We start from the raw sequence: 13,953 nt of genomic DNA on the forward strand, positions 1-13,953 counted from the left end.
ACAGAAGACGGCTTCACATAATCCATTAATAAGACTGAATAAAACCTTCAGACTCAGACACACATTTCATTCACTCTTAAGAGAGTGAATAAATCACTCTGACAAATCACATATGGGAAACAGAGTCACAATCAAATGCAGCACACTAACTTAACAGATGAATGTTTGAACTATAAATCATTGTGGAAAAACACCCCGCTCAGCAGCATGTTGATGTGCTGTTTGTGTCCCTGAAGCCTGTGATGATTGTTGAGAGAGGCTGGAAGCCACAAGGGGACTGAACTCCCAAGGAGAGGGTCAATTCATTTCCTGTCCCTGGTCCCACACAGCTGCTGATGCCATGCATCCCATGTGAACAACGTCCTTAGATAACTATATCAAAGCTGACCCACAATACCTCAGGGTGTTTCAGAGTATTTCTGTGTAATAATATAAGTTTACAGATCATTTTTATTATATTATGTTATATTATATTACGTTTCTTTTTCTATTTTTACTTCTGTTTCTATTATTCAGATTCTGAAAATCAGTGACCTTTCTGAACTGATTGCTCAACTCAACATGATCATAAAAAAGACACACAATCTCTGCATCATCCTAATTAACAGGATATGATTATGCTTTTATTGATCAGAAAGAATGAACTAAAAATATCTTGCTAAAATCAGTGATAAGTATAGTTGAAACATGACACATGCTCTTGAAAATACTATAACCTCTATAGTTTTTGTTTGTAATCAATGTCATTGTAGTTCTATTCTAGTATTTATTATTTTGAACAGCTTTTATTTGAATATTTTCATTTTAATTTAAGTTTTAGCAATTTTGGTAGGTACTTTTGTCATTTTTATTAGTTTGAATTAAATCACTTTAATTTTAGTCATTTCAGTACATAAACTTATTTTTGAGTTACTTGCCAAGGAAACATTTCTTAACAACTCAAAAGTTTTTATCTAAGTCCATCTGAGATATACATTTTATTTGATTTCAGCTTTATTTCAGTTACTGAAAACTATTTTAACAGTTAGCAATAATAGCACTGGTTGTATTGTATTGTATCTGCAGTCACATAATATAACTATTGTGAGCAGCATCCAACATCGTAGCCTTGAGATTAACCAACTTCCTGTGAAAGCCATGAACAATAGGCACCCCGTGGGCCTTTTAACAACCCCAAAACCATTCTTGAGAAATAGCTTATCTGGAATATTGGGCCTTTCTGGGAATGAGCTGTGGGTGTGTGGTCAAAATGAAGTGCTCCCAGGTAGGCGAACACGGTGCAGAGCATTTCTGAAAACCACAAATGATTTCTACAGGAACTATATATCTGAATGCTATCTCCTGATGCAAAATCATCCAAATGAACCCATGGTAACTGCTGTTTTAGCCATGCGTATCTGAAGCACAGCGCATGCATTTGGCGTGCATGGAGGAATTACGTGCCATAAACTGCAAGGCAAATATTTTACAAGGATGACTGCTCTCAGCGCATGTTTTGTCAATTCACTGAGTGCTTCCCTTGACGTACACATACATCTTTTCACTCTCTGTTCTGGATGTTCCGCCCGAGTTCTCCACAACATGAATGATGGCAGGCTGAGACTCTTTTGCAAGTTCACTGGAGAGCAATAGAGAAAGGAACAAGCAGGTGACTGATAGTATTTCCTCTGCCCTGATTACGTGCTCCAGAGATACTCTTTATCTCTAGAGGCAATTGAAGGAAACAACTGAATGGAAATAACATTATAACATGGGAGGAGATCTCTGCTTAAAAACATTCACATACTAAATAGATAAAAATCGTATATTATAAAATAATAAAAGTTCTTATCTGCATCCAAAAACACTTTGATCTCATCTCTGCAAAATAATTTTTTTTTTGTTGTTGTTTCTGTTCATGTTTTAGGAGTTGATTGCAGAAGATAGTCTGTCAAACACTGTAACCATTACTTTTACATGATTGACCTGAGTTAGTTTATAGGTGGAGGAACCTGACAGGGCTGTTGAGTAGCTTTCTCTGTTGTTGTTTTAATGGGTCATGGTGGCTCAGATCACCCACTGCATTTTTTCTTATGAGTAAGTGTCTTTGTAAGCAAGCGCTGCAGTGAGCTTCACTCGATAGGCGGGGTCATGCGAATACACTGCTTGCCCCTGTCACTCCATAGCACCACTGTACTGCTGCATTTCACACAATCTAAACAATCTATCGAAAGAGATAAAATAGCTGAGAGATTCAAGAATGCCGTTAGATGGACTTATATCAGAATATGTAAAAAAAAATATATAATAATTGTAACAAATTTATGAATTAACTAATATGTGACCCAGGACCTCAAGACCAGTCTAAAGTCACTGGGGTATATTTGTAGCAATAGCCAAAAATACATTGTATGGGTCAAAATTATCCAAAAATCATTAGGATATTAAGTAAAGATCGTGTTCCGTGAAGATATTTTGTAAATTTCTTACCGTAAATATATAAAAACCTAATTTTTGATTAGTAATATGCATTGCTTCATTTGAACAGCTTTAAAGGCGATTTTCTCAATATTTAGATTTTTTTGCACCCTCAGATTCCAGATTTTCAAAGTTGTATCTCAGCCAAATATTGTCCGATCCTAACAAACCAAACATTAATTGAAAGCTTATTTATTCAGCTTATTTTCAGAAAATTGACACTTAAGACTGGTTTTGTGGTCCAGGGTCACATATGTTGTTATATACATAGACAGATGTCCAGTGAGATTTTTATTTATCCAGAGAAATGAATATTTATTCAGCAAGAACCCAATAAATTAATTAAAGTGACAGTAAATAAATGCTGTTCTTTTTAACTTTTCACTCATCGAAGAATCCTGAAATGCATCACAGTTTCCACAGAAATATTAAGCAGCACAACTGTTTTCAACATTGATAATAATAAAAAAGTTTCTTAATCAGCATATTAGAAATCAACATATTAGACTGATTTCTGAAGGATCACGTGCACACTAAGAAAAGTCTGTAAATAGTCTAATGTGATATGATATTTTTATTTTTAGCCGTATTTAGAATTACGCATTGCATTGTGTTGTGTTTTATGGTTGAAGGAAATGTCTGTACATTTTGCAGAAAATTGTAATTTTCTAAAGATTTTTCTTTCTTAAAGTGTGAGCTGAAGATTTTGCCATCACAGGATTAAATAATATTTTTAAATATATTAAAACAGAAAACAGTTATTTTAAATTGTAATAATATTTTACAATATTATTGTTTTTACAGAATTTTTGATTATTGGTGAGCATAAGAGACTTCATTCAAAAACATTCAAAAACCTTATTGACCTCAACCTTCCACATGATAATGTAAATACATACATTACATTACAATAACATTAAGGGGACAGTTCCCCTTAGTCGTGATACTCTTGTGAACGTGCGTCGAAGACTGACACGGAAGAGAAGAAATTGTTGAATAAGAGGTTTTTTTCGTAGCGCACAAACAGAATTCTCATAGCTTCATAAAATTACGGTTGAACCACTGAAGTCACATGGACTATTTTAACGATGTCCTTACTACCTTTCTGAGCCTTAAAAGTGTCAGTTGCATTGCTGTCAGTGATATTCAATAATATTTCAATGATATTTCAAAACCGGGATCAATGAAAAAGTATCAAAAAGAATATGCTGCAAGAAAGTGCTACTCATTGTTATTTCATGCATGATGAAAACAGCCATGCTTTTAGGATATGTCGCAAGACAAATTATACCAAAGTTGGAAATGTGAATAGTCCCAAAGGTTGATTTAGAAATATTTGCTTGTTCTGTGTGTTGAACAAAGGTTGCTGGGATGTGTCATGCTGCCATATGCATACCACTCAAAACTCCAGCGACAAAAAAATGGCCTGTTAACATATAAAAACAGGCTTTTAATATTTAAAGGACAGGAAGATTAAATCCGCACAGGAGTTTCTTCAATAAATCAGCAGGTTTACTGGAGGGAAGGATTAATTTCCTCCGTCTCTGAGTCACTTAAATGTGACCTTGAGTGGCGAGAGCAGCTGCATGACAGTAAGTGCGGCACTATCAACCATGACAAGCGGGACCAAAGAGCAAACGGAAGTATAGATGTGTATTTTTATACCAAAGCAGCTGCTCATACAAAAAAGTGGTTGTATTATACAGATAACAAAAACATGAGGCAAAATGCTTATCTATTCCTCCTTTCATTCAAGTACTTTAGCTTACAAAATCACAACGGCCACTCTCAAGAGGAGTCTGGGACAAACACACACACAAACACTGAGCTCCAGTCACACAAATACAAGGGCATCCATTCTCAAGTCACGCACACTTTCCCAGGATGCTAAGGGAACTTAGACAAAGGGAGTCTTTTAATTGAATAAGTGTGCTAGGAAGTAGCAAATGATTTGAGGACAAAAAACAAATGATTTCATGGTAACAGAAACTATGAAAGGCCATTTAGGCTGGATCGTAGAAAAGAAAGAGGTAATTACTGCTGTTTGCCTGGGATACGGCAATAGAAGGACGGGTCACTCAATTACCCATGGTTCCAGGCAACAGAAAGGGCATGAGGTTTGCTCACCCAGAGGGGTGGCTTCCGCAGAGCATTGTGAAGAAAAGACCAGCACATTAATCTCCTCCAAAAGTGCCTTTTTTTCTTTAGGCTGGGCTCCAAAGACTCAGAGAGGAATACAAAAGAGGCTGATATAGAGGAATAAGAAGAGAGAACAAACTTCCATGGATCATTTTAAGGAATGAGGGATGTGTTTTGACTGCTAAAACACACTAATTTTATAGTTAAAACAGTATCCTTATTCATAAAACAACAACATCTGAGATTAATTTTGTGCTTTTAAGCACATTTGCATTAGTACCAAAGCATTACCAGGTCACTTTGACAAAATGTGCAAATAAATATCATAAAATAAAAAGTTAATAAAATAAAACAAAATAAAATATATACAATTAAAAAAAGCACTACATTTAAAAATATGCACATAAATTCTACCATAAAATAAATCAAATGAAACAAATTAAAATACAACATAAAAAAATATATATAAAAACATAAATTCTACCATAAAATTAAAAAATAAAATAAAACATTAAAATGGCATGATCCTGGTGAAATTATATTATATTGTAACCCACATAACCAGTGTGGACTAACAATTCAGCTCTAAATCTACAACATGACAGATAGAGAGACGGAATTTCTGTAAAACAATAATTCTTGATTTTTGCACACAAAAGCAGCATATTTGCATGATTTCTGAAGGATCATATGACACTGAAGACTGCAGTATTGGCTGCTGAAAATTCAGCTTTCACAGAAAAAATATATATAATTTTAAAATATGTAAAATTAGAAAACAGATACTGATCTGCTACTTAAACTTTTATTATTTTTATTATTAGACCAAAATTTCTGAATGCTACTCCTCCTAGAGCTTTTAATGTTAGTTTAAATTGTAATAATATTTCACAATATTACTGTTTTTTTTTGTTTTCATTTAAATGCAACCCTGGAGAGCATCAGAGACATTAAAAAAATCATGCTGACCATACTGTTATGCTTATGTCTTTATTCTTACTGAAGGCCAGAAGAGATTAAAAAAAGTGAGAGGGAGTGACAAGTCATGTGTGGAAAGGAGTATCCGGTTGTAAATACGGAAGCGGTTTGTCTATTTAGACCTACAGATTTCCTCTGAGGTCCCAGCCAGGAACTTGTTTTGGAATCCAGAAGTCTGCTGCTGCCTCCACGCTTTTCAGCCAGCACTCACCTCACAAGCTACATCCTGTGACTCACCATATCAGAGTCATGTTGAGCAGTTACAGTTCCTGGCCCAGCTTTTTCCTGATTCCATCAGCGTGACCTACATACATCAAAAGAACAGATTTTGAACGTCATTCACAGTCTTTCAGGATGCCACTCAAAGATTTAGACCATGTGTACTTTTTGAAGTTCACTTTTTCCTCGTGTTCCTGTGACTTATAGTTCACCAAACAAAACCACTCTAACTCCCACTCACCAAGTTTTCAGAAAACACACACTGCTTCCCCCAAACTGACCACAAAGAAAAACAATACTTCTGGATGGACAGTTCGCTGTTTCAGCTTCAGTTGTGAGAGAAAACATGATAAGAACCATTTTATCCCAAGAGTGGGTTATTCAACAGCTTAAGTTTAAAAACAGAATTTCTCAACAAAGTGCAGTATTGAATGACTTTTGCACCAGATACAAACCCTAATGACCCATGATGGGCATGAACATCTGTGAAGCAGACTGGAGACTTTATCATCATACAAATTACAGTGAGGAAACATCCATAGGTGTGCAACTTTTAAAAGTCGTGCAACTCAGTACGTCCTAATGACATCACTAAACCTAGATAACTAACTAAGCATATCACACAGCCCTATAAGAATGCGATTGTACTTCCAAAGAATAAAAAGCCTGCCTTTGTCTGAGTCAACAGCTGTATTTTATGAGTCACGAGGTTCTCAAGCTGAGCTCATGATGATGCATGCTGGTTTCGAGTGGAAATCATTTGTTCTTCACTTTGGCCTGGCTGATCAGATGTCATAGCAAAAAGAACATATTCTGTTGGCTACTGCTCGCACCAATAACCAGATCCATCTGGACAATGCTCATGTTAGAGGTGGGAGCCAGCTGTCATCCGATTCATTACACAACCAGTGAGTTCAATGTTCACCCTCCCTCACAGTCATAATGAAACTATGCTTGTTTAAAAGTGGCCAGTGTGCAGAGTGACGCAATGTGGTGTATCCTGTATTTTAGGCATTGTGGCAAGGAGAGAGTATTTATTTGACATTTTGTGAGTCATTTAGGGCAGAGGTATCAAAATGCACCAAGATTTATCCCCTGGCTCTCTATATGAGAGAACGAAATGATGACTTCAACAGAGAGCCTTAACCACAAAGCTTAAGAAAGAGATATAATAAAATTTCATGAGCTCTACCGTTTGGACTTTCTGTGCAATTCGTTTGTACACACATTTAATCGAAATCGACTATTTAAGAATGTTTTTTTTACATACACTACCATTAAGATTATTATCATCAAGGCTGCATTTATTTAATCACAAATACAGTAGAATATAACATTTTAAAATATTATAAAAAGTCATTTATTCCTGTGATGGCAAAGCTGAATTTTCAGCGTCATTACTCCAGTCTTCAGTGTCACATAATCCTTCAGAAATCATTCTAATGTGCCGATTTGATGCTCAAGAAACACTTATTAATATCAATTTTGAAAAAGGTTGTGCTGCTTAATATTTTTGTGGCAACTGAGATCAATTCTGATCAGTTGAATGCATCCTTGCTAAATAAAAATATTAATTTCTTTTAAAAAATGTATTATTTTTCTCCAAGGCCAGTGTTGGGCAGTAACTAGTTACTAGTAATTTAGTTACTGTAATAATATTACGTTTTGCAGTAACTAGTAGTGTAACTAATTACTAATAAGATTTCAGTAATAATATTAGAGTTGCTTTCCATAAGACAGCTAAGTTTCTTAATTACTTTTGATGCCTCAAACCCGCTGATTTAAAATCTAACAATCAAATAATTCCTAGATTTATTTTCATAATTTTCATGACTCGCACATGCATGTGATGTCCCCAATGCAGCAGGCAAGCTTGGAATATGGAAAAGCTTACATTCAGCAAATAGAAATATTGCATTATATTGATTTTGTCAGGAAAAACGATGATCTGAACAATGTTGTGTAAATTGTGGCTTTACTTTACTCTGGTATTACATCCCTCTGATCAGCATGTGGTACATTATATTAATATAATTACAAATATTTTTGGAAAATTAAACAGTTTCTTAAAAACTCATGTGATTTGATAAAATACATAACGAAATTTAATCGCATATGGGTAACGGAAAAATTACTTCAAGCTACTCATGACAATTAACGAGATGAATACAACACTTCTGCTTGAATGCCACTATCAGTCACTACTGAGTGTTTGTAATAACTTCTGACTGTGACCCAATGTGGATTTTGGTCAAATGATGAGGCAGAAATATGTTGTTAGTAACATTCTAGAAGAATTTTATCTGGAAGATACACAGTTACAACTTCTGTGGGGCGTGAAGAAAAAGTAATGTAACTAGTAGTGTAACTAATTACTGTTGCCAGAAAGTAATAAGTAAAGTAACAATATTACTTTTGAAAGGAGTAACTAATAATGAGTAATATATTACATTCTTTGAGTAACTAGCCCAACACTGTCTAAGGGCCATATTTAAAACCACAATTTTTGTAAGAAAAAAAGTTTTGTAGAACTGACGCAATGTGCCTATTTACATACAGAATTTTGTGAAGTAAAGTTTTAGATGTGGTGTTCAAAAAGGTTTTTTATCCACCATGAGAGTCAAATACAATGATCTTGTAATCTGTTTAAGTAATTTGCCCACAACCAAGATAACCCACCCACAAAGTCAGCAAACTAACAAGGTTTGGAACTGTGTGGACAGACTGCAAGGTTATGACACCCTACAACTCACTGTGACACGCCACCTCTCCCCAGTCTGAAACGCCATTTACATTCAGTGACTAATGTAAAAATTGCTATTTGTTATATAACTATAGATAATTTTATTAGCACACCAAAGTTTATCTCCTCATACACTATCATTTTAAATATAGCTAAAGATCTGGAGCATAATGTATAGAGGTAAAAATTAATAAATGTTATTTTTTTCTTTTATAAAAACAGGCTTCTGAGCATATGCAGACAATCTACTTAAAGGAATAGTTCACCTAAAAAAGACATTTTAACTTAAACCATTGCTTCTGTTGCTAAAATAAAATGAGTCCTTTATCCATATTGCTTTCTCCAGTGAAAAAGTAATCTCATCTAAATTAGGAGGGAAATATGAACAACTCCAAAACAGTGAAAACAGTCCAGAACAGTCTTAAACAAATATGTCGGCAGATTTTGACGTGATAGGATAGCAGTGGATGGACTTTTTCACTGGAGGAAGTGTTTTTGTGGGTTATGGACTACTGTTTTGGCCAGAAGTGACCGTTTAAAGTTTTTTTTTTCTTACAAACATGCAGCTTTTCGCTTCACAGGATGTTAACTGGTCAGCTGGAGTCATGTGGATTACTGTGGATTATTGTGATGTTTTCATCAGCTGTTTGGACTCTCATTCTGACGGCACCCATTCACAGTGATGTAATGCTGAATTTTTCCAAATCTGTTCCGATGAAGAAATAATCTCATCTACTTCTTTGATGCCAGTAAAATTCATAATTTCTTCTCAAAGTCTGAATGGCTACTAAAATACTTTTTTCCTTTTTTATATTATTAAACCTAAACAAAAGACCCATAATATGATGATTTTTATTTAGATAATTAGAAATTCCACATAATTCATTTGATTACATGGGTGCATATCTTTAAGTTATATTAAACATAAGAAATGTGATTGAACATTTACTGTTTCATAATTCATCTGAATAAAAAAGACTTTCTTCTTAACGCCATTCCAGCATCTAGGGCTATATTCATGGTCCTTTTTTATTATTATTATTCATCTGCATAATAAATCAACAGAAGATTCAACACCGCCCTGATTTATGAATAAAATGTCATCCATAAAATATATGTTTTTATTTTGTGCTATATACATCATATGATCACAAACTTCATTAAGCAGAAAGTAATGATGTGTCACTTTTACAAAATTATGGGGTTATGTTTTGTTTTTGTTTTTGTTTTTTAAAAAAAGAAGAAATATTTTATGCTCACCAAGGATGCATTTATTTGATCATAAATATTGTAAAATATTATGAAAATTTAAAATAGCTGTTTTCTATTTGAATATATTTTAAAATGTAATTTATTCCTGTGATGACACAGCTGAATTATCAGCAGCCTTTACTTCTGTCTTCAGTGTCACATGATCCTTCAGAAATCATTCTAATATGCTGATTTGCAAGAAACACTTCTTCTGTAACATAAAACTCTTTATCTTGGCTAAATAAAAGTATTACTTTTTTTTTTTTTTTTTTTTTAAATCTTGCTGACCCCAAACTTCTGAACTGTAGTGTACATGAATGCATTACTCTTTATGTGCAGATTATGCACAGTCCCCCTCTACAGGACAGTCTAAACAGCGATCTGCAGCATTGCAGCTGGCTAGGAAAATTGTGAAATACATTTTTTCATGAGATCTCACAATAGTAAACATAATAATGTTAATACCAACCTTGTTATCTTTTGTGAAGTGGCTAAGGCAACAAAATGACAAAACTTTGATAAGCCTGCATAATAAAATGTTAATCTAAAAATGTTATTTAACTTCAAGAACTACCTTAAAACTTTATGAATATTGATGAAGAATTTTGATAAAAAAAAAAAAAAAAGGATATATTTTGACGATAATTTGAAGAAAGAAATCTCAAAAAACAGGCCAGAGCCAAAAGAGCCCCTTTCCAATATAATTATAATAGCAGCATCACATCATCATCCAATGAGGTTAAACTCTTATTGTCCTGTGCAATCAGCCTAAACACACTAATTAAAGAAGCACTCTTTCTATTAATTCACTGAGTTTAGCTTCGCCACATGTGCACAGGTCATGTTAGATTTAGTGCACCTTCGTCCACCAGCCCAGTGATGAATCAGATCCAAATCATGTCAGCATAAGCCTAACAGAGCAAAAGAGCTTTCCGCCTCGTTTCTCCAGTTTCCTCTGACAAAGGAATGAGCAAAATGATAGAACCCCACCTATAAGAGAAGACAGCGCTGACACAACACAGAGAGACAGGCATTACACGCACACCGCAAACACATTAAACACATCCTACCGGTTCCAGATGTTGAATGTGGAAGACATCGCCAATCACTCCACTGTCAATCAGCCCCTGAATTGCTGAAAAAAAATGTATATGTTCTTTTCTGCCTGAGACTTGGATAGTTTATTGAGACTCAAAGGAAAGTGTAACTACTTTAATTCTGTGGATGATAGGGTCGTATCGGAGAACATGGCACACTGTGAGCATGACGCCACTCTGAATGCAAGCCTCTACAATCTCGGTGCAGTCCTCCTCTGTAACCTTAGAAAGCATAATAAAAATAATATTTATTTTATGTAGTAATAAAAACATACACAAATCATGGACAATACTATGTATGTAGGTCCTGAGAGTGAAGAGGAAAAATCTAGCTATACTTTGTATTCATGGTGGTTTCATATAGTTTTGAAAATACTTTATACTAACAGTTCATAGTAACATTTTTCAAAAACATTGTGAATTATTAATTTGCAAATATCATTACGTTTTTGGGGAATCACATCACAACCTAAACGAACCTTGCCTTTTCATTTTTTTTTTTTTTTTAATAAACAATAATACAAGATTATGAGAAAACTACTAAAGGTTAAGAGTTTGAGTTTTTTTCTTCGTGATAATATCAGTCATACCATTTTTGACTCTATGCCCCTCAAAAATATCAAAATTAATTATAATTCAGAAATTAAAAGAGGTGTATTCAAATCATAGATGTAAGAACTGAATTTTTAAAGTGTTTTTGAATCAATTAATAGAGCCAAACAAAAAAAGCGCAAAAAAGACACTTACAGCCATTGGTTTATCCAGCAGTACATGGTAACCTTTCTTAGCTAAAGCCACAGCAGGGTCCTGAAGAACAATAAAATGGTTGGACACTGAACCCATTCAAAGCAGACAACTTAAAGTGCAAGTATGCCATTCATTAACCAGTAAAAAAAAAGCTAATCACACCATGCTGATCAAGAGAACTCTATCATGTGAACACTGACCAAACGCACATGGACATACCTTATGAAGACGATCAGGAGTGCAGATCAAAACAGCATCTGCAAATTTCTCTCTCTCTGCTTTACAGCCCCACTCTATGTGAATAAACACTTTTACTGTAACAAAAAGCTGGACATACTATTGAAAGTGTTTTGATCAGATACTTTGTGATGTGCCTGAAGTTTCTTTCGAGCAAAACCCCTGGGTTCAGCAATTCCCATTACCTGTGAGGAAATTTATTAACGTGGTGGTGAAACAGCTGAATTGCTGACTGTTGAAATTATATTAAAACAGAAGTCATACCCGCATGCGGTCAGGAAAAATCACAGCATAGCCAGAATAGATTTCTACTCTGTTACCAGCTCCAACCACGATAACATTATAGTGTATCCCTGCTGATTTAACAACACGTAATGAGCTTGGACATAATACTGTTAACACCTGAAAAATAAGCTATTTCTTTATTAAGGTGTTTGACCATCATTTGCCTTTAACACAGCTTCCCTTCTTAGTGGAGATTCCTAAAACGTTTGAACTTTTCTCCAATGGAATGTGACATTTTGAATGCTGTCTATGAAACATCTGCATGTTGTAGGAGGAAATCTGCCTCTCTCTTCTCTCCAAAACTACCCTTTAATGGTTTAATAGTATTCAGATCTGGTGATTGAGCTGGCCAGGGCAGATTGTTGCTCCATCCATCGCATTTTAACATTGGCGTCTGATTCAAGTTTTAGCAATTGCATCTTTATTGGATGTTGGCTTTGTGAAGTTGTCTTTGGCTAGTTTTTGTGGAAAACCCTTCAGTGTGAATATTAATGTTTGCTGTTACTTTGCAGCAGCAGTTCTGTGTTGTTTGGGCACAATCTTAGTGTTTGTGGATCCCTGTGATTCACTTTCAGTTTTCATCCACTATTCTTCTTCGCTGATGAAGTCTTGCCATGCTTTGTGTACATACTCATAATCAAAAAGACTTGTTCTTGAATCACCAAAATAATTGGGCTGATAAGGTTAGACACTCCTGCTAAACTGGCTTTTTGGAAGTCTGACAAATCATCGATATCACCCAAGGCTTGTACTAACACTGTTAAACAAAACTTCTACTATACTGACATACAATCTATAACTTAGATTTGACGACATTAAAGTGAACTTTCTTTTGTAAACGGGTCAAACGCTTTGTGATATAAAAACATGAGGGTATCATGTGTTTTCAAGTGTTCCACACGAATATGAGTAATTGTGTAGGAAGTCGCTGAAAAATCTTTAATAAATGAATAAACGGATTATTTAAGTCGGGTATTTATAATGATATTTGCATTGGATGGCAATTACATTTATTACATTTTTTAATTTATTTGTTTTCTGTCTTCAGTCAGTCTTAAATAAAAATTCTTTATTATATTGCATCTCCTTTTCTCCTTCGACTTATATTTTGGTTTATAGCTTCTAAAATATAATTTAATAGGCTAGGCCTATTTCCTTAAGAAAATGCCAATCTTATGTTAATAGGCCTATTAAAGAGTTTCTGCTTCTTTTCCCAGGTCATGTCTTACTATACTTCATTTTACTCATATGAGCTGCCTGGATGAATACGCCTGTAGGATTTTGCATCAAAGTCATCCGAGGCAGTGCTTCCTCTTGTGGACATGCGTGATAAATGCATATTTAAGAATTTAAAGTAACTGTGCAATTTAATGCATCCTAGCTGAATAAAATAATTAATTTATAAAAAAAAAAATAATTAAATAAATCTCACTGACCCCAAACTTAAGTGCATTATTTACATAGTTCATTCTGCTTATTCTGTTCAACATCCACGATTTCTGCATTTTTTTTTTTTTTTTTTTTTTTTGTAAAACAGATTCAATGTGCCTTTACATAGAGCATTTTGTAAAGCAAAATTTCATACATGGTGTTCAGGTGGTCATAAAGAAATGTAGGTCCCACTTTATATTAGGTGGCCTTAACTACTATGTACTTACATTTGAATTAATCATTTGGTACAATGCATTTATTGTGTACATACATGTTTTTATATTGCACATTTTTAAAAATACCTATATGTAATTACATCTGTAATTAATTTATGTAATTACATTTATAATTACACTGTTGACCCATCCC

At 34.3% G+C, this 13,953-nt stretch overlaps 1 protein-coding gene across 3 annotated transcripts; it reads right to left on the reverse strand.

The window, feature by feature from the left end:
- Nucleotides 1-5,458: 5,458 nt before the first annotated feature.
- Nucleotides 5,459-13,524, reverse strand: LOC131532365 (uncharacterized oxidoreductase SP_1686-like). Of its 3 annotated transcripts, XR_009268882.1 has the most exons (5): nt 11,851-13,524; nt 11,632-11,691; nt 10,999-11,106; nt 10,858-10,914; nt 9,553-10,777 (listed from the first exon to the last, which is right to left on the reverse strand). XR_009268882.1 is itself a non-coding variant. In XM_058763936.1 (4 exons), the coding sequence occupies exons 1-4, from the start codon at nt 11,725-11,727 to the stop codon at nt 5,822-5,824; spliced, it is 318 nt and encodes a 105-aa protein (XP_058619919.1). In that variant the 5' UTR covers nt 11,728-13,524; the 3' UTR covers nt 5,459-5,821. The 3 variants fall into 3 exon arrangements, 1 of the variants encoding a protein (XP_058619919.1); XM_058763936.1 differs by lacking the exon at nt 9,553-10,777 and adding an exon at nt 5,459-5,878 and having other exon boundaries at nt 11,632-13,524; XR_009268881.1 differs by having other exon boundaries at nt 11,632-13,524.
- Between the last annotated feature and the right edge of the window lie 429 nt (nt 13,525-13,953).

The sequence above is a fragment of the Onychostoma macrolepis genome, chromosome 23 (genome assembly GCF_012432095.1).
Source record: "Onychostoma macrolepis isolate SWU-2019 chromosome 23, ASM1243209v1, whole genome shotgun sequence".
NCBI lineage: Eukaryota > Metazoa > Chordata > Actinopteri > Cypriniformes > Cyprinidae > Onychostoma > Onychostoma macrolepis.

Excerpts from the sequence above, each read along its gene's own strand:
- LOC131532365 (XM_058763936.1), bottom strand. The coding sequence starts at position 11,727 with ATGGGTTCAGTGTCCAACCATTTTATTGTTCTTCAGGACCCTGCTGTG. Across the intron at positions 10,915-10,998 it reads CTATCATCCACAGAATTAAA|GGGCTGATTGACAGTGGAGT; the intron begins GTAGTTACACTT and ends TCAGCAATTCAG. Across the intron at positions 5,879-10,857 it reads ACATTCAACATCTGGAACCG|GTCACGCTGATGGAATCAGG; the intron begins GTAGGATGTGTT and ends TGATGTATGTAG.